The 25,422-nt window shown below is 45.2% G+C and overlaps 1 protein-coding gene across 2 annotated transcripts in view; it reads right to left on the reverse strand.

The window, feature by feature from the left end:
• Positions 1-358: 358 nt before the first annotated feature.
• LOC147899701 (uncharacterized) overlaps positions 359-25,422 on the reverse strand; it is a 112,331-nt gene continuing 87,267 nt past the window's right edge. Inside the window, exons 10-13 of one of the 2 annotated variants that reach the window (XR_015541471.1) lie at positions 19,647-19,710; positions 1,520-1,584; positions 925-1,069; positions 359-742 (exon numbers count right to left, since the gene is read on the reverse strand). Coding sequence is in view for 1 of the 2 variants with exons in the window: in XM_087378700.1 (XP_087234826.1) it covers positions 982-1,069; positions 1,520-1,584; positions 19,647-19,710 (217 nt within the window). In the remaining variant the exon portion in view is untranslated. Of the gene's footprint in view, positions 1,070-1,519; positions 1,585-19,646; positions 19,711-25,422 lie in introns of both variants that reach the window. The other variant, XM_087378700.1, reaches the window with a different exon arrangement.

The following is a 25,422-nucleotide window of genomic DNA, read 5'->3' on the forward strand; positions in this document are numbered from 1 at the left end:
TGAACCATCTCTAGGGCACATTGTCAAGTGCTGATGGTAAATAATGATCCAGTAGGCCTTGGAATTGCACTGTTATGGTGCAAATGTGAGAGAAACTCCATAAATGTCTACATATCATCATCCTCTACTTGATAAAATTTTAGTGAATTTACTTTGATTTTATGAGACTACTTGGGTTTCTAGGACATACTCGCCTAACACTCATTGATTTTGATTTTACAAGATGTACTAACTTTCCTGTAAGAACACCTTTGATTAGTAATCATTCTAAGACCTCTAATAGAGGTAGTGCAGAATAATACTGTCTGGAAGGCTTTGAATGATATTAGAACTAGCACATGTAAATGTTAGCCTGTGATTGAATGTTGGCACTCTGCTCAGTTAGTTGATCATTCGAGGGAGGAAAGAATAATGTTTTAGGACACTCAAAATTGGACTGACAAATCTAATCAGAGTCTTAAGTGGAGTGACAAATCAATTCACTTGATGCTGGCAAGCTAATTAAATTCAATCTAGTTATGCTATGTCCATTGGAAGAGTGTCCACCCAAAACTCTACCGGTTGACATAACACAACTAAATTGAATTTTGTGTATGAAGTTCCAGCTTGTCCACTGCATCCAGACATCCTTTGTTTAGAAAATGGTCAACAGCAGCAATCAAGGCTGAGTCCCAGAAAACAGAAATCCTGTGAGAAGAGTAGATTAATGTAGTGATCGCAAGCAATTCGAATTCTTTGACACCTACAAAAGCAAACAAGCCCACTAGTGTAAAAACTCAAAAAAGGTACACGAATTCCTTGTCTCCATCATAAAATTTACATAAATGGAAATCGATACTCAGCAGCCTGTACAGGTTTTCTCAAAGTGCCCGGTATAGAATACAAATACACCCATTCTATCTCCATGGTAGATCAGAACTCAACTTTTTCTCAACCATCAGTGTTGCTATACTTGCAAGGAAATGCCAATATCATTGTGAATTAGCCTGCACTGATTGCCTTCAGTACTCCGGCTGAAAGCACAAAATAACCTGGCTCTTTGATAATATAATTGCACCCACTAGGATCCCTGTATTTAATCCAATGATCCAGTGATAGGAAAATCAGAATTACTTGAACCAATATTGCCTTTTATGTAAAGAAGAGTTAAAGATTTTAATTCCAAATATTGCAATATATGAAAGATACCTAAATTATGCAAACGGAAGTTAGATGGTCCCTTCCTCAAGGCACATACTTTTGAATTCTGTAAGATTCTCCCAGATATCTTGTGTATGTAACATGCATTGCTTCATAGAGCTTAAAGCAAACTATGCTACTTTGATTATATCCCACGCTTTCTACATGCTTATGATTAATAGCATATTCTTGAATATAGCTTCCATGCCCTATCCACGTTGCATTAATGCGTCCAGTATATGGTAAAGGATAAGTGAAATGTGCTTTTCCTTCAAGTCATAAGCATTCTATCAATGTGACAATAAAAAATTCAAACTGGATTGTATAGACAACAACTCACCGATCCCAGTTGCCTTTACCATCTGTCAATACAAACTCCAATCTGGAAGCCTGAACTTTCAGTACCTGCACACATATCAGAGACGATATGGCTTTCATCCATCATATGCTTTCATTATGGATGCACAGACATGTGGCTCCCGCATATAAAACCAACATGGCCAGAAGATTTCATGGACAACAGTGACAGAGCTCTACCACCCAACAACCATGGGAAGCTACATCAACTATGTGTAGAGGTTTGACTCATTGTTGTGCACCACGGTCTTCACCAGCAACGAGCAATGTCAGATTAGAAAGAGTCCATGGACGAACAATTTTGATACTGTGACAGTTTTTCTACGAAATGAAGAGTTGGAGCAAAAGGCTAATGGAAAATCAAAGGTGATTTACATATTATGACAAAAAGAGGAAAAAAACACATCGTAGTGTGTGATCGGAAAATACGACTATTGGCATTTAGGTAATATGCCAGTATCTTATCCATTTGCAAGAGTTATTCTCAGTGCTAATAAGCATATTCTCTTCATGGACACAACCCATACAAGTGGTTTACTAAGTTGTTGCAGGAAACATCCAAAAAATTTAGGAAACCCCATTTCCTAACGTTTCCAAAATTGGGGCGTTTCCGAAACTTGGAAACGTTCTGGCAACACCTAATCTACGAAACGTTTTGGAAACACCTAATCTACAAGTGTACCAGAAGAAAAGACAACAAGGGCAGGTATTGACAAGACATGATGGCAGGCTCTTGCATTGTCATGGTGGTTGCATAGCGAAGGCTTCAGAAGTAACACGTGACTCGGCGTAGACGATCTACATGGCTGACGATTAATTCATCAATGCACTATACGAATCACATCTTCAAGGATCATCTGCTCCATGCCCTCCAAGAATCCAACTGCTTGACCATTGATTGGACGGTGCTCTCCAGTAATTGCATTTCTAATCGATTGGCATCTCAATCCATCAACAATTAGATGGCTTATGCTTTCTACAATTCATGGTTGTTAAGACACTCGTGTCTTATCGTAAGACACTTAAGACACTTAAGACACGTGTCTTACCTTAAGACACCTTTAAACACTCTTGTTTTTTTTTTTGTAGTGGCAGTGACCTCGTAGATTCGGATTAGGATGAATCTTCAGAGATTTGACTCTTGAGAGTCGAAAGTTTCCTTTCAATTATATGTATCGAGATGCAGATTTCATTCATATCACATGTGACAAGATTCAATTGTCCATTTAAACCTTTAAGTACTCAATCCTTGCGGGCTCTTGAGTCGCGAGTCTTAACTTTAAGTTTTAAGTCTTGAGTGACGAGTCTTGACTCTTAACTACATTGTACAAGTGCCTTCTTGCATTGTTTAAGTGTAGCTTATTGTACTTCTAGAATCTAGCAGCGAGCTATGCTAGCAAGTTGTCCATTTGTATACTTATACATATATTAATTAAATATTTATTATTATAATCACAATGGCGTGTCTTAAGTGTCTTATCTTTAAGACACTTTAGACACTCGTGTCTGAAGCGTGTCTAACGTGTCGTGTCTTAAGGTGTCTTACAACCATGCTACAATTGCTTGGTGACCCTACACGCTCCTTGCGCACACCTCTAATTGCTAGCTTCTGTATGTGAGCAGAAATATACTTTATTCAGCCTACCCTTGCCGTTTCCTATTAATTCAAATGTCGTTTCAGAAACCTTTCAAAAGTACCACGTTTCCTGCATGGAAACGTTTTGTGCAACTTTGGTTACTATTGAAAGTTTTGAAAATCTCCTTAAGAGAGAGAGCTATTCTCTGAATACAAAACAATAAGAAATATTTTAGGAAACTCGCTTTACAAACTTAACCATCCATCAATTTTCAGGATACCACAATCCAAATAATCACTGGGGCTCTCAAACATTGTAAGTGATCAACTAGTTGACCAATTATAAGGCTTCAAAAGCCTAACAGGTTGCTGAGCTGGGATGTTCATTTCTAGGAATCCCACATCATCATAGGAAAAAGTGATCAATTATGGAGTTATTTCATTAACTTGCCCTTGGGGTAATTTTGAGTTAGAATTAATTAACGATTAAAAAGAGTAGTAGGTAGACCTTAGGTCCTACAATAAGACATCCCTGATGTATGAGATTTTTAAGGGGCTTACATTGATGTAGCAAGCCCCCACATACATCCATCATGAATGAAAGGGATGGTTGCAAATGGCACCAACCCACTAGTCTAATTCTTGTGTCCTTGCCACGTCACACATGCATGCAATCACCATCTCACTCACCCTAACGCAGAGGAGCTAAAGCCCTGGCTTCCATCCGAGAAGCTTCTCCATTTCACCTCCTCACCTCTTGAGTTAGGGTTTTCCATATGTGAGGGTCATTCTGTGTTTGCAGTTAACTTGCTGCATTTCAAGTTGTATGCTTTCATTCTAGCTAGTGTTGGCATTTCCATTGCAGCAATTCACACGTGCGTGTGTGGAGGGCACTGCATCTAGCAGGCCTCCCATGTTTTCTTTCATTGTGATTGACACAGCAAGAGGTTCATTAAGAAAATCCATGCAAGTATACGATATAGGGCATAGATATACTTGCAATCTAGCAGGCCTCTTATGTTTTCTTTCATTGTGATTGGCACAGCAAGAGATTCTTCAAGACAATCTATGCAAGTATTCAATATTGGACATAGGTATTCCCCCAACTACCACATGTGATGAAAATGGTGGATGATCTGGATTCAACCCATTATACGCCCACCTTTCCGATTACATTGAGATTCCCAAGCCTTCCTATACAGAGCCATACTTCCATCCATTGGCGCATGCTTTGGCACTATACTCAAGGCTCCCACCACAACAATTTCTATCCTTTCTGATGATGGAGTACCGAAGAAGGCCTTAGATCAGCAAGGAACCAGCTCGAGCGATTTAGGGATGAGGTTAACTAGATTCATTAAGACAAGAAAGAACTCCTTTTATAGTCTTCCAATCAAAGACGGCCACCCCTGAGGTATAGCCAGCATGGGAGGAGATATGGACACCAGGTCCCGCACGATGCGATAGTTGGACGCCCATTTCACGGATGACAAGATGTGCTTGACGCCTTGAAGGTCCGATGCCTTCATCACTCTATCGTGTTGGATTTGTATGACTCCCAAGAGAGGTGATAGGACATTACATGATAGTGGAGGCCACTCACTCTACTAGACATGGCCTGCAAAATCTTAGCCAAAGCCTCGAGCTCATGGCTTCAACCACTCCTCCCAGACATCATTCATGACATGCAAATAGGTTTCTTGTAGGCCTTCTTTGGGCCTTGAAAAAGCTTATGACATAGTAGATTGGGCCTTCTTGAAGTGTGCCATGCGAAGACTAGGGTTTTCAGCACAGTGGGTAAGTAGGATTTCAACCTTATATGCAAAAAGCTCTAGCTAGCTCTTTAGTACGGGCAACACAAGAGGAGCCTTCTCCCTCATACGCTCTACGAGACAAGGCTGTTTGTTAGCTCTTTTTCGATTTTCTTTCTATGTGAAGGGTGTTACCTTTGCTCACAGGAGACAAGGCTAGTAGGGATGTACCTCCCCATTTGCCATGATGAGGACCTTCTAGACCCCCTTGCAAATGATTTGGCTCTCCTTTCATAGAGATTGACATCTTAACTAACAAAGTGAGACACCTGTTGGATGTGTATCACTTGGCTTCTAAAGCCCAAATTAGGTGGCACAAGTCCGTTGGCTTTCTCATAAATTTATAGGAAATACTCCCATCGGGGAAGGCTCTTAGCTTCATTGGATACTAATAGGGGAGACTATGAGATACCTTGGATGTCAAGTTGGGATTGATATCTAGACATAACGGCAAATTGCCCTATTCCTATCCAAAAGTGAGAGGAGAGAGAGAGAGAGAGAGAGAGAAAGAAAAGAAAGAAAAATATAAGCCTCGCGGGCCTATGACACAAAGTGTGAATCCAAAAGGTACCTCATACAAGCCACTGAGGGCTGAAGCAAAGGGTTCACTAAGACCCTTGCTGAAAACTGAAAACTGAAAGCTAAAGCTAAAGTGCTAACATGCTAAACTAGTGAACAAAATACTAGAGTATCAAAGTAACAGAAGAGTGTCAGGTGCTCAAGGCTAGCACTCCTAGTACATGCTCAAGTTCCACATATCTAGGTAACCTGGTGGCACTCTAATGAGATGTTGGAAGCTCTTGTATCTGTGTCTATCGAGCTGTCTCGTGACGTGGGGGAGGGCATGATCTCCTCCATCTCTGGATGCGGCTACGTCAAGGGTGATGCCTCGTCTATGGCGGTCGCCTCTGAGAAGAGCTAAGATAGACCGGACCTCGATTGTGCGTGCTCTGGTCTCTCTCCGTGTCGCACGTGGAGTGTGTCCCTCGTCTGGCCTCATCGTGGTGGACACTCCTATTGCTGATCCATGATGCTCTCATCTCATCAAGCTCCTCTCCCTCAACCACATTGGCAGTTGACTCAGATGCATAGAAGTCTGTAACAAAAGTATGTGATCTGTCGACACCTGTGGCATCAATCCATGCTGCTCTCTAGCCTGCCGCATCAGTGTGTCTCTCCGTCGATGCATCTCGAGCAGGTAGAGCCCAACACAGACTTGATCGCAAAAGTGGACCAAAGCCATGTCCCTCCTTAAAGAGGCACTGATATCGTCCTCGGATCTCATAGTAGATTGGACAGACACATAGAAAATGCTCCTCCGTCTCCATCTCCTCCATCTGGCATAGTGTGCAAGTCCTCTGCTCTCTGGGTATGCCTGCAGCTCTCCCTGCCTCAATCCGCAGTTGATGTGATGAGACTCATAACTGACCAATGGCAATCCTCAGTGCATGTGAAACTCTCCTGTCCTCGAGATACTGAGGTCTGATCACAAGACCGTGCTCTAAGATCCTCAAGAAGTGATCATGGTCCCCCAAGCCCTAGATGTATGGAGCTGGAGGAGGTCCAACCGTATGATACGGTTGATCTCATCTTGTGGGATCATCTCGGGTGATGTGTCCAAACTGTACTGAAAGGGGGGAAGTGTGTCCAGACACCATCTAAATGCCATGACTACCAAACCACGTGGATATCCGTGCGTACCATGCCGTATCAACACCACTCTCTGCTAGTCACCTGAGGACTCTAATGCTAACCTCGGTAGTCTCCACTGGGGTAAGGCCCAAACTCCGTGGAGGAACGTCACTGTCTGAAAGATGGCAACAACCTAGAGAGGGGTCATGGCGAACTCTACCTATATAATCTGATGAGGGACTGAAGGTTTACTCCGAATCATCCTGGATCCCATGGTCACCTATAGCCTCTCAAATCTCTTCCACTCAGTCACTGAAATATCACTCCCCCAGAAAGGTGTTGCATACATGAGAGTCGGTCTCACCAGCGTGTCAAAGAGTCAATCCTTCGTCGGGGGGTCCTAGAAGTGTGTCTGGAAGCATTGCCTCTATAGTCGGGCTAGAGCACCCCGTCCTCGTGTGAGTCGTGTTGTACCTGCATGGATCATCGTGAAACCTTATCCAATGAACACTATCCCCAAATATGTGTAGGACTGCACTATCTCCACAAGCTCGCCACAGTATGTGAAATTATGGTAACGAGACACTGCTCGCGAGGTGTTGAAGATCATAACCTTGGTCTTCCCAAGGTTAACTGTCAAGTCTCGCTCCCTTCAGAACATCTCCAGATCCTCTAGATGTTTCTGTAGTCCCTCTACTGAGGATGATATGAGGACTATGTCATCAGTGTAAATCAATATCTGCACCATCAGGTCAGCCAGGAGCGAACCCTCTCCGCCTGGTCGATCGACAAAAGAAATGATCCCGTCAATATAGAGTCCGCAAAGAGTCGGTGATAGGGGGCAGCCTTGCTTTACTCTGATGGTGCTCTCAATCCAATCTAATAAGCCTCCTAGGGTGCGTATCCTCCCTTTGACAGACTCATATAGACTCATGACCCCCATAATCATGATATCTGGGAGCTGTAGCTCCTATAACCTCTTGATCAGGCGACAGCATGGGACAGTGTCAAATGCCTTACAGAAGTCTACGAAGCAAGTGTAGACTTTCTGATGCCTCAACTTTGCCTCCTCAATAATAGCCCTCAGAGTGAAAATGTGATCCAGAGTGGAGTGTTCTCTCCAAAATCCTGCATGCCCAAGTGCCCGTTGCCCATGACCCTGTGTGTGGCTGCTCATCTCCCTCTCTAGTACCGACCCATATATCTTGGCCAATCATAAGAGTATGGTAGTTCCCAGTCTCCATGAGACAGACTGATACAAGCCAGCTGAAAAGGTGGAGCTACTAACCGAGCATCCACACCCATACAAAAAGCAAAAAACCATATCCTACAGTCATATCAAAATAATAGTCATCTACAACATTATTATCATCAATATCATCATCAGAGCGATGGTCATCATAATATAATGAAGTGTGCTCCAAGGTCACTGTGCTCCCCCCTCGAGGGGAGAGAAAAAGAAAGAAAGATACATTAATGTCCGCGAGAGGCCTATGGGACAAAGTACAGAATCAAATAACTTCTACAAACCACTGTGGGCCACGGCAAAAGGGCTCGCTAAGGCCCTTGCTGAGTACTAAAATGCTATACTAGTACAAAATAGCAAAAAGGTAGGAAAATAGCATGAGGGTGGCATGAGAATATCAAGTGCTCAAAGCTAGAGTCCCAAGTGCATGAACCGGCTCATAGAAAGAGAGAGAAAGAGTGAAGATGAAATCTATAATCTTGCATTTGACCACCTTGCAATAGCCGTGTTGGCACCAAGGAGGGGTGTTATGAATTTGGTGCTATGGAGCACTAGAGGAATCATGAGTGGTACAAGAGTCGTGTGGAGTAGGAAAATATATGATTGAAAGATGGAAATTGCAACAATGTGGTGGGTCACAAGTGTACTCATGTGGATGATGTTGATCTTGTACTTGCCTTCTCAAGAAGGCACTCTCTAATGGAATTGAAATCAAGCTTGCTCATTTTTCTCTTCTTCTTAAGATCGTCCATTCCTATCCTCCATAGCTTCAGAGAGTGACCCTTCAAGTGATGACAATAAGAGTCCTAGTGATAGTGATAGCAATGCTAGTCCAGTAGTTTGATATCTATCTATTTTTTACGAGCATTATAATCTCTTTTTAGTTTGATAGATATTTCAAACAATAGTTAAGTATTTTTTTCATTAATGAGATGTTGGGGTAAAGGCACATTGCCACCCTTTAAAATGTTACGACCGCTATGACTGTCTTAAGACAGTCATAGGGTGAATACCTAATCCTAATAAAACCTTTGAGTTTGTGGTGTGGCTCAACACATTCTTACACACCCACACTCCCTAGTGTCGACTGTCTCCTACCGTTCCACCCCCCTCTTTCCCTCACAAGTGGTATCAGAGCCTACCTCCTCCCTCTCTCACTCCGGTCTACCCCTCCCTCTCCCCTCGGGCCTCGTGCCCTCTGTCAGCAGGCAGCACGCGGTTCTTCAAGGGCAGCAGCGAGCTCTTCAGCTCGCCTATCGCCAGCTCCAAGGCGAGCACAGCCAGCGCGCGCAGCGCGCAGCATCGGCCGCACGCAGCCAGGCTGCACAGGCAGCTGGTCGCGACCGCGACCAGCCGCGACAGGCAGCCGGCCGTGCAGCTGGTAGCTACCGCGTCGTGTGACCAACAGCAGCTGGCTGCACACAGGCAGCCGACCTCCATCAACGGGCTGTGAACAGCCGTGCACAAACCGGCCACGCACAGATCTCCTGTTCAACAGCGTCCTCGGGACGCGTGCACGTACAGATACAGCCGTACCGGCTGTACCCTCAGGTTCGAGTGCAATTTTTTTTTGAGAATTTTGACTTTTTTTTTTGGGGATCCGTGCCCTCGCAGGTACAAAAGGTACAGCTGCACAGGCACAAACAGACTTTGTTTGGGGAAGAAGGAAAAAGTGAGAGCACTCTGCTCTTTTGCGTGGTACTTGCAAGTACACGCAGGTACAGAAGTACAACTAGTTTTTTTTTTCTTGATGCATTCCCGGAATTTTTTCAGTTTTAGAACTGTGTGTTTGAGGTACAGCAAGTACACTCGTGTCCCTCGTGCTTGAGGTGACTAGTACCACAGTGTGTGGTGGTTGCACAGTTATTTTTCGGGAAGGTCAGATGCCTTGATTTGCAGAGGGCTTTTATGCTTACACTGAGTGCAAATCTCAGTTTTCGGGTGACTATTACAAAGGGCTTTTGCCTGGAAGTGTATGCAGTGTATGCCTTGAGGCAGTGTGGAGCCAGGGTGCCCACATTGGTCTCGTTTTCCGCAGTGTATCAGTGACATTTCTTTGCAGGTCACATTTTGTGTACGGCACTTAGAAAATCTCAGTTGAGCCACGCTTGGCCAGGGCGCATCGAGTTTACTCGGTCCCTAACTGTCCATCGTTGACAGTGCTCAAAAGATTTTCTTTTCGGTGTTTGTACGTTGGGATCTGTGTTGTTACTGTGCACACAGGCAGTTTATGCATTACATTGTCAGGTGAAAGTGCCAGGAGAGCGCTGAATTTTGTATGCTACCTCATTGTTGAGGGTGTTTATCACTTGGTACAAGTATTGATCAAGGGGCTTTTGCCCAGACTGTGCTTGAAAGCACTTTGGTCACTGTGTAGAGACTTCAGATGCCTTTTATCCCCTTGACATAAGGGTGATTTGTTGGGATTTGTCCAGTGCTTTGTTGCAGGTTTGTGACAGGCTGAGGTGTTTGGAGCATTTTTCAGTGGTCAGTATAGTGTATGCCAGGTGGTTGATGCATGTTTAATCAGTGCAATACCTCATCTGAGGTGGGAGAAGTGATCAGGACATCAGTGTTTTGTGTTTCGTCAGATGATGATGCACTTGTAAAGCACTTGCGGAACAGCTGCAGCATTCTGTAGTTACTGTTTTATGCCTATTTGAGCACGGTACAGTGTGTCAGAAGGTACACTGACTGGAGGGAAAATTTTCTGTTTTGCTGCAGGTTTTTGACAGTAAAAAACAGCACTATTGTGAGTGCTCCTGGCTCTTGATAGAGCAGGTTTTCTGAGAAATCAGAATTTTATTTAGTCATTTTTTGACTTACAGGGAGTCAGGCACTTTCCTTGTCTGATATGGCATCAGGGGGAAGTGAATCCTCAATGCTGAACATAAAGAAATTGGAAGGGGCACACAATTATGCATTATGGGCAGAACAGTGTTTGAATGTCGCAAGGGCGTCTATCATGCTTACTCTCACTGATTCTCTTGTGTTCAATGTTCAGGCAGAAAAGACCTCTTATGGCCTATGGCAGAGGCTAGAAGAGTTGTATGCCCAAAAGAGTTCAGCCAGTAAGGTTTATTGGTTGAACTCAGCAGTAAGGACAGCCCCAGATCAGATGATGATAAGGCTGAGATGGCCAAGGTTCCGTATGCATCCGCAGTTGGTTCTTTGATGTATGCCATGGTTGCCACTTGTCCGGATATTGCTTTTGCGGTGGGAGTCATCAGCAGGTATATGGCAAATCCAGGCAAGCGGCACTGGGAAGCAGTGAAAGGCGTCTTGAGGTATCTCAAGGGTACCAAAGACTTGTGCATATGCTATGGTAGGCAGGATGCATTGGTGCATGGTTTTACACATTCAGACTATGCAGGGAATGCAGATAACCGGAAGTCTACTACCGGTTATATTTTCACATTTGTAGGAGGTCCTATATCATGGGTGTCTCGGTTGCAGAAATGCATTGCACTGTCAACCACTGAAGCTGAATATATTGCAGCCACTGAGGCTTGCAAGGAAGCCATATGGCTTACTCGGCTGGTGGGAGATTTGGGCATTACAGGAGATATACCAGTTTTGCATTGTGATAGTCAGAGTGCTATCATGTTGGCAAAGAATCCGGTCTTTCATCAGAAGACCAAGCACATAGATGTGAAATACCATTTCATCAGGGAGGTACTGGAAGACAAGCGGCTTGAGCTTGTGAAGGTGCATACTGATGATAATCCTGCAGATTTGCTCACTAAGAGCTTGCCTACAGAGTGGTTTGCACATTGTCGCCGCATCATGGGATTAGGTTGAGACCATTCTTATTTTATGGTCTTGTATACAGTGACTGTATATTGCTGTAATTTTTATTCTTTTCTCCCCTTTAGGCACATTGGCCTTTAGGTGGGAGGTTGTTGGGGTAAAGGCACATTGCCACCCTTTAAAATGTTACGACCGCTATGACTGTCTTAAGAATGTGTTGAGCCACACCACAAACTCAAAGGTTTTATTAGGATTAGGTATTCACCCTATGACTGTCTTAAGACAGTCATAGGGTGAATACCTAATCCTAATAAAACCTTTGAGTTTGTGGTGTGGCTCAACACATTCTTACACACTCACACTCCCTAGTGTCGACTGTCTCCTACCGTTCCACCCCCCTCTTTCCCTCACATGAGATTGATAGAGATGCCATTTTAAAGTCACTTTCTCTTGTCCACCTCTTTGTATTGTAGAAGGTTTTGTAGCATTAATTTTAGAATGTTTCATGGGAGGTTTCCAAATGTTTTACGGGCTATGTCAAGGGTGATGCCTCGTCTCGGTCGATCTCCCTTGAGGAGAGCTGAAATAGGTCACGATCGTGTGTGCTATGGTATCCTGTCGCGTCATGTACGGTCTTTGTGTCCCTCGTCCAATAATACTGTGTCGGCTCTCTCCACCGATCCATATACATCTCATGTCGGCTAGCTCCTCCTCCTCTACCCTAGAGCGCCCTAGAGAGTATTGTCGACTCTCTCCACCGATCCATATATATCTCATGTCGGCTAGCTCCTCCTCCTCTGCCCTAGAGCGCCCTAGAGCTGAGTCAAATGCATAGAAATCCGTGACCTGTCTCTACGCTCGGTCTACCTTAGTATCCTGTGGTGCGGTGGTCCCATCCTGTTGCTCTCTGATATGTCATAGTAGTGTCTTCCTGTGTCATCGCGTCTCCATCAAGTAGAGTCCAATACAGACCTAGTCCTAGAAGCGGATCAATCGCGTGAGAGTGGGCCCAAGCCGTGCCCCTCCTGAAAAAGGCAGTGGTAGCGCCCTCGGATCTCATAGTAGGCTGGGTAGACACATAGAAAGTGCTCCTCTGTCTCGACCGCCCCCATCGTGCACAACTTGCAAGTCCGCTGCTCTCTAGGTATGCCTACAGCTCTCCCTAACTCGATCCTCAGCTGATGGGACGAGACCCCCATCTGTCCGATGGCAATCCTCAGCACGTGTGAGACTCCTCTGTCCTCCAGATACTGAGGTATGATGATGAGCCCATCCTCCGATACTCTCAAAAAACAACCATAGTAGAGCTGGTTCTTGCTGGGAAACTTTTGGTCTCCCCCCCAAGTGCGAGATGAGTGGAGCTGGAGGAGATCGAACTGTATGATGCGGTTAATCTCATCCCGTGGGATCAACTCGGGCGGTGCATCCATGCTATACTGCAACAGGAAAGTCGATCAATCTGAATGCCATGACTGGCAAACCATGCGGTGATGCGTGCAAACCATGCTGTACCTACCCCACTCTCTGCTAGTCGTATGGAGGACTCTAGTGCCAGCCTAGGAAGTCTCTCACGAGGTAGGTCCCAAACTCTGTGGAGGAAAGTCATTGTCTGAAAATGGCATCACCCTGGAGAGGAGTCATGGCAAACTCTACCTGTACTATCTGATGGGGGACCGAGGGCTTACTCCGAATCATCCTAGAGCCCATAATCACCTATAGCCGCTCAAATCTCCTCCATTCTACTGCTGAAAGATCACCCCCCCAAAAAGGTGCCGCATACATGGCAGTCGGCCTCACTAGAGTGTCGAAAAGCCAACACTTCGTCGGCGGATCCTGGAAGTGCATCTGGAAGCACTGTCGCTCTAGTCGGGCCAAAGCATCGTGCCCTCGTGTAAGTCGTGCTCTGGCTTCGTGGGTCATCATGAAAACTGGCCCTGTGAAAACTGCACCCAAGTATGTGTAGGACTGCACAATCTCCACTGGTTGACTCTGGTATGTAAAGCTATGTCGATGAAGCACTGTGTAAGAGGTGTTGATGAAGATCATGACCTTGGTCTTCCCAAGGTTAACCATCAGGTCTCTCTCTCTACACAACCTCTAGGGCATCTTGATGTCTCTGTAGTCCCTCTGCCGAAGATGACAGAAGGTCTATGTCATCTGTGTATAGTAGAATCTGTATCATCAAGTCTGCTAGTGGTGCTCCCTCGCCTCCTAGCCGATCTATGAAAGATGTAATCTCATCAATGTAGAGCACGAAGAGAGTCGGTGAGAGAGGGCATCCCTGCTTTACTCTGATCGTGCTCTCAACCCACTCTGATAGGCCTCCTGGGACACGAACTCTCCCTCTGACCGACTCGTATAGACTCACCACTCCCCATTTCAGAACCTCTAGAGTCTGCATATCCTGTAGTCTCCTCATCATGCGGGATTGAGGGATAGTGTCAAAGGCCTTCCGAAAATCTACAAAACAAGCGTAGACTTTCTAGCGTCTCAACCTCGCCTCCTCAATGATATTCCTCACAGTGAAGATGTGGTCTAGTGTGAAGTGCTGTCTCCAGAAACCTGCCTGCCCTAGAGCACGCTACCCATGTGTCTCTGTATGGTTCCTGATCTCCCTCTCCAGTATCGATCCATAGATCTTGGCCAGTGTGTGGCCAATCATGAGAGTGCGATAGTTCCCAGTATCCATGGGGTCACCTGCCTTGTGTATCGGTACTATGGTGGTGGTACTCCATGAGGGTGGGAAGCCATGACATGGCATGGTTGAACATATGTGCTAGGAGCGGAGCCAAAACCTCCTGTCCATGATCGAAATGCTCAGTTCGTAGCCCCTCATGGTCATGTGCTCTCCGGTTATGAAGCCAACTGAGTGCAGTCCGCACATTCTGTTAAGGGAACAAGTGGCAAGTGGTGAGCCTAGGCATAGTAGACATATCAGGTGGGCCTGCATTGGGACATCATAAAGACAGCATGCATAAGTGTGCGAAACACCTGGGTCTGTGATGGGTATAGGTGGCTTCCTCTCCTATAGAAGCCCCAAGCCAATGGTGGGATCCCCCTCTCAAAATTAATTGATCACCTCGTCCATTCTGTGGGTAAGGAAGGCCCGCCGCTTACGACATGTCAGTCGCCGTGAGATCCGATGTGCCTCGGGTGATGTCAAGATGCCAAGGGCTCGCTCACGTGTGAGGTGAGCTCTCATCTCTCTGCACTCATCATCATACCAAGGATTCTATGGCATCTTCCCTAGTGAGGCACATGTAGATTGAGTCGTGGGGAAAGGCATGCTGGCTGCGTCCATGACTACTGTGGCAAGGGTGTTTGAGGCGTGGGCGAGGTCTACATCATCTGCAAGTAGTAGGACTGGAAGCCCCTTCGCCAGGTTGCTCACATAGATGGGATCCAGGGCACGATCAAAGTGAACCTGTACACGAGTGGGCGTCGGGGGGACCCTCCCTGTAGTGGTAGAGATACAAAAGGCTAAGTACGAGTGATCAGCACCAAGTGGGGGAGGGGGCACAATAAAGTCGTATATCCGTGAGGTAAAGGCCAAGGGACCCAATAGGTACTCCATTGTGCTTGTCCCTCCGCTATGCAGGAAACAAGTGAGACCACTAGATGATGGCCAGCTCTGTAGACCATTGTAAATTTATGGACAGCCCCTAGCTCAAGTAGATGACCTCCATACTCTTTCACCTGTGGTGCATCCGCAAAGTGTCTCACTATCCCGAGCTCAGCTGCATCTTTTTTTTTTTTTTGCAAAAAAGAGACTTCTATTAAGTAAGAAAGAAACTCGCTAGAGCAAGCTCTATGCGAAAATACAACATGCTAAGCATGTAATAAAAAACACCTCAGAGGAATGAGGTAGAAAGAAACCAAGGCTGAGGCTGAAATTACCAACTCAACCCTGTAGAAGTCTCAGCAAAGAAGGGAGAGTCTCTCCAATCTTTGAGAAAAGTAACTCTCCTGGAGGAGGCTGCTCGAGATGATCCCTGCATGGTTGCCTAAATGGCCATCAAAGTGTGTACCATATCTGTCCAAGTACTGGCCAACATCTGAGAAGGGTGAACCTGAGAACCCTCCAAAGCCTCAGTGCATCTGGCTCTCCAAATGTGCCATGCTGCAATGCTAGCTAAGACCTCCCATGGAGAGTCGACCGAGGAATGAGCAGCCCTGAAGAGAGTGGCCGGAACATCCTCTTGAGAGCACGACTCCACAAGGTGTCATCGGATGTGAAGAGCCGAAGAGGAGTCAAGTCTCTCAAAAAAGACCTGGGGCCCTGAAAGAGTAAGCCAAGCCACTGATCCCCAGGTCATATAGAAAGGTAGGCGAACAAAAGTGCTTAAAAGTCTTGCAATCCCCTTCCATATGATTCTCGCCTGTCTGCAATCCCAAAGGCAGTGCTGTATTGTCTCCAAAGCAGAAAGGTAACGAGGGCAAGAAGGGTCAGCTCCGAACCTGGATCTCCATTGCTTTACTGCTATCCCACCATGAATAGAAAGCCAAAAGAAGAGAGTGATTTTTCTATTCCGGTGGGATTTCCAAAGCCTCTGTCAAAAAAAACTCAGCTGCATCTAGTTCTAGTACTATGAGGGAATCCGATGCAAAGTCCAGTAGGCCCACCTACCTGTTCCCTGTGCGTGCATTGAAGTCACCAAGAAGGAGGATGTCCCTCTGCCAAGAGAATTCAGTGATGTCATGCTGAATCGACTCATACGGGATGTGCCCCTCTGTGGTGACCTCACGTGTATAGGATGAAGTATATGGGGGGAAATAACACACCGCTATTAGAATCGATTGTGCGTCTGGTAGCTGGACTCGTATCCACATGTGTCGCGCATGCTCCTCTCTCCATGCCACTGATATGAGAGGTCTCATGTGTGATCTAAAGAGGATAGCCACTCCCCCCGAGCCCCGCACACTAGTGTCTCTCCTCGTCTCCTTTCTATGAGATGACTCCCATGTATATCCTGTCACAGTGGGCAGTCCTCTCTCGGGGCTCTCATGTGTCTCAGGATATAAGACCATGTCTCTGTTAGTGTATGTCTCCGAGAAACCACCCGAATCAGACCAGAGTGTGCCATTGCAATTCTACACTGCAATTCTCAGTCCACTTTGTGTCCCATTGGCCCTATACCATCATAATTCACCCTCTTCTTTCTCTTCCTTTTCTTCCTTCTCCCCCTGGTCCTGACCTCCTCTCTCTCGGATGATCACCCTACCATCCCTGTATGCAGCCCATTTCCCTGCTTCTCTCGCTGCCATGATGTGTACCATACCTTCCCTCCGGTGTTCCTGCTGTAGGAGGATGAGGTCATCGTCTGGGTAGATCCGGGTTCCTTTTTCAAGGTCACCCTCGTGCTCATGAGGGTCTTCCTATCCATGGCTGTTTGGAGCTTCATCACAACTGGCCTTGTGGATGCATCAAGCTTGCCAACTCTCCAAGCTATCTCACATGTCAGGTTCACACCCCTCAATAGTGTCTTGCAAAAGTGCCAAGTCTTTTCTGATTTTTTCATTCTCAGATTTCAGTTCATCTATGATCTTGCATCCTTCTTTTGAAGTTCCCTTTGCCCCCTTGAGGTGCTTCATTTATTCACTAATAATGTTCAGCTCCTCGTGTAGGGATGGTTGAAACTCCCCTTCATCTCCGTGTGTATTTGCCTTCAGTTTTACATTCTCGCCTTGGAAACTAATCACCTGAGCTTCCAGGCTCTCTATCTTGGATGTAAGAAGACTGTTTTTCACGTCCATATCTCGCATCATATCCATCTGCATTTTACCAATTTGTTTTGCCCATTTTGCATGCATTTCTTCTTGCCATCCCTTCATGTTGTCATTCATTTGAGCACGTAGGTTTGAAAACTCATCCTTCTTGTATTCTTCCAATTTCTTTCGTAAGTCTCCTTAGCTCCAACAAGCCGATACATATATTATATATAAATACATATATGTATATATATGCCAAATACATATATGTATATATATGCCAAGTTAGTACAATATTATACTTTGCATATATATGTGTAAAGTCTATTGTGTGAGTTTAATCAAACAATTAGATATTTAGGGCTTCAGTTTGAAACTTTTTGGACTATTCATTGGTTTTTTGATCTTGTGAATAGTAAGTTTACCCCTTCAAATTTGCACTAGAAATATAGGTCTAGATATACATGCAATATAGTTGTGATACTATGAAGAGCTATTCAAGGAATTTATTTTCTAAAATATCTTACTAAAAATGTGGAGCTAGCTATACTAGCAATATAGTTGTGATATTTCAAGAGCTATGTAGGGAATTCAATCTCTTAAATATGTTGTGCTGGAATGAATATGTACATGCATATATATACATACATACATACATACAAACATCAAAAGTAAGACCCCATTGGTTTCCCATGTCATGCATTTTGTTGTCTCATGAGCATAAGAACAAGCACTTGTGTTCTTTACCTTTCTTTGCAATGGGGGTCTTGATTTTGGGGGGGTATGCCAAAAATTGATCAACAACATTATTTCATGAATATAGTTTTAGTTGATGGAGAAAATGGACATGAAAACCATCTAAAGTGGATCTTGCCGTTCGATTTGATATATGACATGACCCCATTTGGATATGCAAGTCCAAAGATACGGGGTGCTACTTTTAGGGTCTGAATGCCTAAAATAGGCAGCGCGTTAACGCGCTGCCTATTTCATGCATTTAGGCCTCAAAAGTAGGACCCCATTGTGTTGCCAATGGGGTCCTAATTTTGAGGCCTAAATGCATGAAATAGGCAGCGCGTTTCAGCATCTTGTAGCTTGCATACCTCTTTGTTAGTGGATAGACATGCTTTGGCATTCCCATCCTCTACTTTCTGTCCTTTGGTCCAAATTATGCTGTATTTCCTCTCTTTGTCCCCTCTGGTTTTCTGATCGGGTGAGCTTTCCATGGCCCCTTTTTCTGATTTTACTGATTTTTCTGCTCTTTTTTTTGTAGGCCCTTCTTGGTTGGACTGCCCACCACCTAAGGGCTGCCCATAGCAACCCTTTAGCTGCCAAGAACACAGCGGCAACTCATGAGAGGGGGGGCTCAACGCCCTGGCGCAGATTACAGCAGCTCACGATGAGCTCACGGGGGCTAAGAGCCCTGGATTTGGTCGCACAAGGAGCTCATGGAAGGCATAGAGCCCTGGCACAAATCGCGAACAGCCTGAGGGCCTTGGGGCTTTATTTGCAGACCACAGGGGACCTTGGGGCCCTGTTTGCAGGTTACGGGGGGCCTTGGGGCCCTTGTAACTTGTGAAAGTGGCGCAGTAGGTGGCGGGGAGTGGTATGGTGGGTGGTGGGGTTGGCGCTGGAGTCTTGGAGGCCTGGTGGCCTGTTGCAGCAGCAGAACAGCAGGAGCAGCAGGGTGGCCTGATAACAGCCCGCACAGAGGCTCGAGGGCAGCACTCAGGGGTCGCGACAGCAGGTAGGCCTGCTGTAAGCCCATGCAGGGCCTAGAGACTACACGCGGAGGTAGGAGGACAGCCCACCGGGGCTAGAAGAGCAAGCAGGGAGAGAGAGAGAGAGAGAGAGAGAGAGAGAGAGAGGCCACACAAATGTGTATTGTACAACTCTACTACATTGTGCACAAAGAATGGTATAAATATACAAACCCTATTAAGATTACCAAAACTAATCTAGCATTAGCCACTAACCTATATTAATCCATATAAGCTTAGCACAAGATACATACACATATACAACACACCAACAAGTTGTATTTGTAACAGGCCATCTTGCTCTTCTCAAGACATAAATAGGTTCCTTTCTTTCTTTCCTTCCTACGATCTACCCGTGCATGCATGTGTGCATGCATATGCTTTTATTCCAAATGGTGACCTTCTCATTCCTCCTCTCCTTCACAAAGATGTGTGAATGTGCAGGCAATGTGTGAATGTGCACAAGCATGTGTGCACATCTTTTCCCCCTTCGCAAATAGACATGCATATAAGAGCAGCCCCAAATTCACGTATGTGCAAGTGCATGAACATGCCATCCACACTGACCCACACACATATACCCCAACTCCATATATTACAGAATTCAAAGTTAGTCACAATAATACCTTCCATTGTTTCCCACTCAAATCACTTTTCTTGTGCATTGGTACCCCTGGAACTTTAGTCCACCTGCATCCACATCCACAATGGCAACTTTTGAACAACAGAAGCAAGTGCAATCCTTCCAAAATGCTCACATAGATCATCCTGACATTTACCTTCAAGTATTTAAACCACAATTATGAAACCTGATAGGATATTCATTAAAGGAAATATGTCTCGCATTTCGCAAACGTCTCTCTCTCTCTCTCTCTCTCTCTCTCTCTCTCTCTCTCTCTCTCAGACGTGCCAGGACCGCACCTCTGAGTGGCCGACAACACTCTATTGCCGACTTCATGCCTCCACTGCCTCATCCATCCTGATATTTTGCTGTTGCTGGGGATGATGATGATATTGATGATGATGCTAGATTGATATATAGTCGACCATCGACATGACTATGTTGTACTTAGGGTTGTACTTAGGACTTAGTACTGCCATTCTGCATTTTTGCATTTTTTGCATTTTGCATTTTGCATTGGTATGGATGCTCGTTTAGTAGCTCCACTACCACAGTTCGTTGTACCAGGATTTTCACAGTCTCATAGACCCATCAGTCTCTCCTTGAGGGACATAACAAACTGGCTGATTTGCTGCATAAAGGGTCACCTTCAGCTTTAGGAACATTTGTGTATAAGCTCTTCAAGCATAGGAATCCACCTGAATCCTAGAAGGTGGTTTCTCTTTCCACCCTCCCATCTTCGGGAGGAGCTTTCATGTACTTGTGATATTGTATTGCCCAGGTCCCATAGGCCGGTTTTGGTCTTCAGAGGACGATAATATATTCTTCTTCTTCTTCTTCTTCTCTCTCTCTCTCTCTCAGCCCCTCCCCTCCACCCCCTAGCCCCTGGGTAAGCTGTGTGCTCCCGTATGCTGCTGAAGCGCTGCTCTCAAGCCCCTGTGCGGGCTGCTGCTACGTCGCACTGCCCCTGCCCCCCTAGCCCCCGCGTGAGCTGCTGCTGATGTTGTGCCGCTATAGGATGCTCCATGCACGGGAGCTTCAAATGCATGAGCATAGCCCGTATGCACAGAAGCCCCTTTCCCTCCTACGCTACAACCATTTCCCAAGCTTCTTGCCCGCATTGCAGCACCCGCTTCTCCCTTGGAAGGGCGCATGGCCTGCTGCTAGTGGCACCACGCTGTCGGGCCTCCCCCCTCCAAGGGCGCCGTTGCGCCACACTTTGTACTCCTGCTTGGCCCTGGTTGGGCTGCTGCTGCTGCTGCTGCCACCACGGAACAGGCCTATGAGGCCTATGACCCCACCCCCCCACCTGGCGTACAGGTTCGGGGGGGCTGCTACTCCCCACCTCTAGACCCCCTCGAGACCTGCAAGCATAGGCTCAGGGCAGGGGGTGGATTCTCAGGCCCTTCCACCCCACCCACAAACAGTTACAGGTCTGCCATGACTTGCAAATTGACGCACAAAGCTGAAAAGTACAACTCCATCATATGTGAATTTTTCTGGCTTAGTTTCATTAATAAGTAAAAATTTTAAAAGGGTCATGAAAGTTTATATGCTCATCTAAAAATAAAAGCATGGTAAACCTAGATTTGAAACTAGGTTTTAAAAAATTAAGTCTAGCCTTCAACATTACAAAATTGTAAATAAATGCATTAAAATTCTCCAATGTTTACATTTTAATATATTTGAAAATCTTGAAAGTACACTAAAAAGAACTTTTTAAAATTTTGCTATATTCATGCACTATAAGCACCACAAAAAGACTTGCACAATCAAGTCTAATCAGGTCTTTTTTTTAATAATGTTTTTATTACAATGATAATAGTTTTGGAGTTTATGCCCACCCTTAAACTACACACTTTGTCCTTTGCAAAGATGTATCATGTAACTTTGCAATCAATGATTGTTCATGAAAAGAAATATGGCATGATACCTTGTCTGATGGACACTGACTGATTCGTTATGGCGGTGGATCATCTGAGTAGCTAGGACTAGTCGAGCTGGAGCCATTGCTTCAGACGGCATCAAAAGAAATATGGCATGATACCTTGTCTGATGGACACCGACCAATTTGCTATGGTGGTGGATCATCTGAGTAGATAGGACTAGTCAAGCTGGAGCCACTGCTTCAGACGGCATCAAATTTGGACATGTGACTTATTTTATTAATTAAAATGTGCACACACATGTCTAGGTCCTAGAGGCAATAAGAAGGAAAGGGTGCATTAAGGTGCATTGGATGGTAGATGCATAGGTCATAGGATAAGGGTAGGTGTAAATGGGAAGACACAACTTGAGCGATCTCAAGGGACATTAATGAAAGGGTATCACCCTTTCATTGTGAATCTCACGTAGCATTCTCTATTCACCTTGCATTCATCCGCCATCTCTCTCACACCTTGCATGTAGGTTAGAAACAGAAACAAGAAGTACTCTCACGAAGGCACTCTTCCCCCATTGGACGGCCAATTGGCATTCAAATTCTGCATGCATCGCACACATTTGCATTCTCAAGAAGTCTGGTTCTTCACATTTGGTATCAAAGCAGCAACGATCCACGACCGGGACAACAAAAGAGAATGTGGGACGGTGGGTGAAAGTGTGTGGGACAGAGGTACACACAGCAAGCGTTAGTGTAACACTGTGTGAGAGGTAGTTGTACAAGCAATAACGCGCGGGAAGGGCCCGAACACGAAGAAGCACAGGCGCAACAGGAAGAGGTGCATGCGCGTCAAAGATCTGCATGAGTAGGGACGGACACTAATGCGAAAGGATGCACATTAGTACGAAGAACCAGGCTTTTGCCTGAGTGTGCGAAATGCGAGATCTGAAGGTCCTGACAGGAGACAGCTTGCAAGCCACGAGTTTTGTTCTAGTTTTTGAAGGCAAGGGTTTTTATGAACTCTACCAATGCTGAATTTTGGAATCCCTGAGATAAGGCCTTTCTCTAAAAATTTTGGTCTTTAGACGGGGAACACAGTGACTCCCCCCCCGTGTGAATAGACCCTTAAAACCCTTAAACCATGAGGAAAAGAGAACCCCCCCCCTCAGTTCTCCCCAATGGAAATTTGGATCGGAACAAGATTTTAAGGGGGTGATCCACCCACCAAGTATCCCCTATAACGGCATCTAGAGCTCCAATCCACTCAAAACAAGTAGCCCAAACAAAGTGCACCAGTTTATAGGAGAAATACAAGAAGTAGAGTTTTCCTTTTGAGATAAAGGGAGAAACGAGTCCATCCAAAAGCAAGGCACTGAGTTTACGCCTTTAACTCAAAATTCCATATACACATGGATTATAATCCAAGTGCAAGAGGGAGATGTAGGCCATCTTCTCCCGGTCGTATTGATGCCCTCTAGGCCCTGGTATGTGCCATGTAGCTTTAGTTATTGGCACTTAGGTCACCTAGTACTTTTAGTGTCTTATGACAGCTAGTACTAGTGGTACCACTAGGACACTAGGTCCTAGGGTTCTCTTTTATAGTACTTTGTACTTTCATTTTCATTCTACTAGTTGATGTGACGGCTTCCACTTCTTGCTCCACTCTTGTGCATCCTTTTGCTTCCGTGAGCCTACAGTGGTATCAATGCACTTCCTTCCCGGACCTGCTCCCTAGTCCTAGCTTCCTGCTTCCAGCTCCAACTCCCGCACTTCAGCTCCATCGTCAACCTTAGCTACCGGACGTCCCGCACAACTCCGACGCAACCCCGCAACCTGTTGTCCGTACGATCCCGTACAGTCATACGGATTTCCATACGGGGCGTCGACTATCCCTCAAAAAAATATATGTTCGTACAATTTCGTACGGCCGTCCGTACAGCGCGTCAAAATCTATCCATACAGTTGTACGGATTTTCGTACAGTTTTGATTTTCGCGCAGTTTTGATTACCGTACATTTTTTATTTCTGTAGATTTTCATACTTTGGCATCCGTACAGTTCCGTACCAACCGTACTGTCTGGAGCAGACATTGCAGCAAATCTGTAATTTTTTTGTGACATTTGGGGCTTTTGCATTCGGGCTACAATTTTGCAAGTAGATTGCAGATTTGCATACAATTTGGGGCTTTTCCTGAATTTGTCCCATTTTTTGCTCAGTTTTGCTCTACAAATTGGGGCTTTTGGGTCTATTGCACGTAAATTGCACAATACTTTCAGATTTGCAGTGAAAATTGCAAGAAATTGCAGGCCATTTGATCACATTTGCAAATTACAGCTTATTTTGGGGCTTTTCATATTTGGACAGCGAGTCCTATTTTTTGCAGTTGCAAGCCTTCAGGCTATCTTTTGGGTCACTTTGTCAGTGCTTTTTGACTTGTCCCATTTGCAATGGCTGGCAACAATCATGATTTATTTGGCATTCTTCATGAAGATGATAAGTTGGATGGCACCAACTATCCGATGTGGTCCTATCTCATGAAACATATTCTTGTTGCAAGGCATTTTTGGAACATTGTTTCTAGGGTTGATTTGAGGCCAACCAATGCTATAGTGGCTGCCCCTACTGCTGGTCCCTCTGCAAAGGGTACTCCTCCTGATGCTTTATCCTCTAGCACCCCTGTTGCTGCTCCTCCAACTCACGAACAAACAAGATGGCATGCAAGAGTTGCAAATGCACATTCCGGTATTACTTTATCATGCAAGAGAATCATTATTCCACACATCCGGTCATGCAGGAGAGCAAAGGATGCTTGGGACAATTTGGCTTCTCTTTATCAGATTCGCAATGAGGCACGTGTTGCATATTTAAGAAGGCAATTGCAGGAAGTCAACATGAATGAAGGTGACTCTATGGATGCATACTTGACAAAGGTCAAGGACCTCATGGAACAACTTGCCAAGTGCCAAATTCTCTGTCAGTACCACATTGAATAGGCTCCCAGATACATATCAAGGGTTTGCTACAACCCTTCGACTAGTGGCCATGGGTAATCCATACCACTACTCCTTTGATCAGTTAGTCACTTTGCTTTTGCAAGAAGAGCAAAGTCGTGCTAATAGGCAAGCTACTATTCCTGATCATACATTTGCTTCACAGCAGACGAGAAAAGGCAAGTCTTCCAAGCCTATGGGCAAGCCTAAATATGCCCCTAACAGTGGCAATTCCTCCAATGCATCTCAAAATACAGCAGATAAGTCAAAGAAGAAAAGATGCAACTATTGTCGCAAGCCAGGGCATGAAATTTCAGAATGCAAGAAACACATTCGTTCAGAGAAAAAGAAAGCAGGATTGACAGTGAATGCCTCGCATGCAATTCAATCCCATGAGCCAGCAGATGCCACACATGCACATGCTCTCCAGGATGATTGGGCATGGGCTGTCCATTGCTCTTTTGATCCCTCCAAAGTTGATGCATTCTTTACTGCTAATGATGCTCAGTCTTGGTATTTTGATAGCGGTGCTTCCAAGCAAGTCACTTCTTGCAGACAGTAGTTTCATTCCTTAACTAATGCAGCTCGAGGGGGGACTGTCACATGTGCTAATAATCGTTCCTATGCTATAAAAGGAATTGGAGATGTGCAGCTCACATCCATTCAAGCCATCTTGTCACTTTGACAAATGTTCTTTTTGTGCCTAGAATTGAAGTTAACTTGAAATCAATTTCAGCAATTGCCACTTCAGGTTTCAGAGTGATCTTTGATGGATACAGATGCTTAGTATATGATCTTCGTGATGACAATGCCATAGTTCTCACTGGCACTTTGCAAAAGGGGATTTATCACCTTGATCATCACTCAGCTGCACTTTCTATTGAAGCATTTTCTATTTCAGATTCACA

The sequence above is a fragment of the Dipteris shenzhenensis genome, chromosome 8 (assembly GCF_047967505.1).
Source record: "Dipteris shenzhenensis isolate YYH24624 ecotype China chromosome 8, Dip_SZ_1.0, whole genome shotgun sequence".
NCBI lineage: Eukaryota > Viridiplantae > Streptophyta > Polypodiopsida > Gleicheniales > Dipteridaceae > Dipteris > Dipteris shenzhenensis.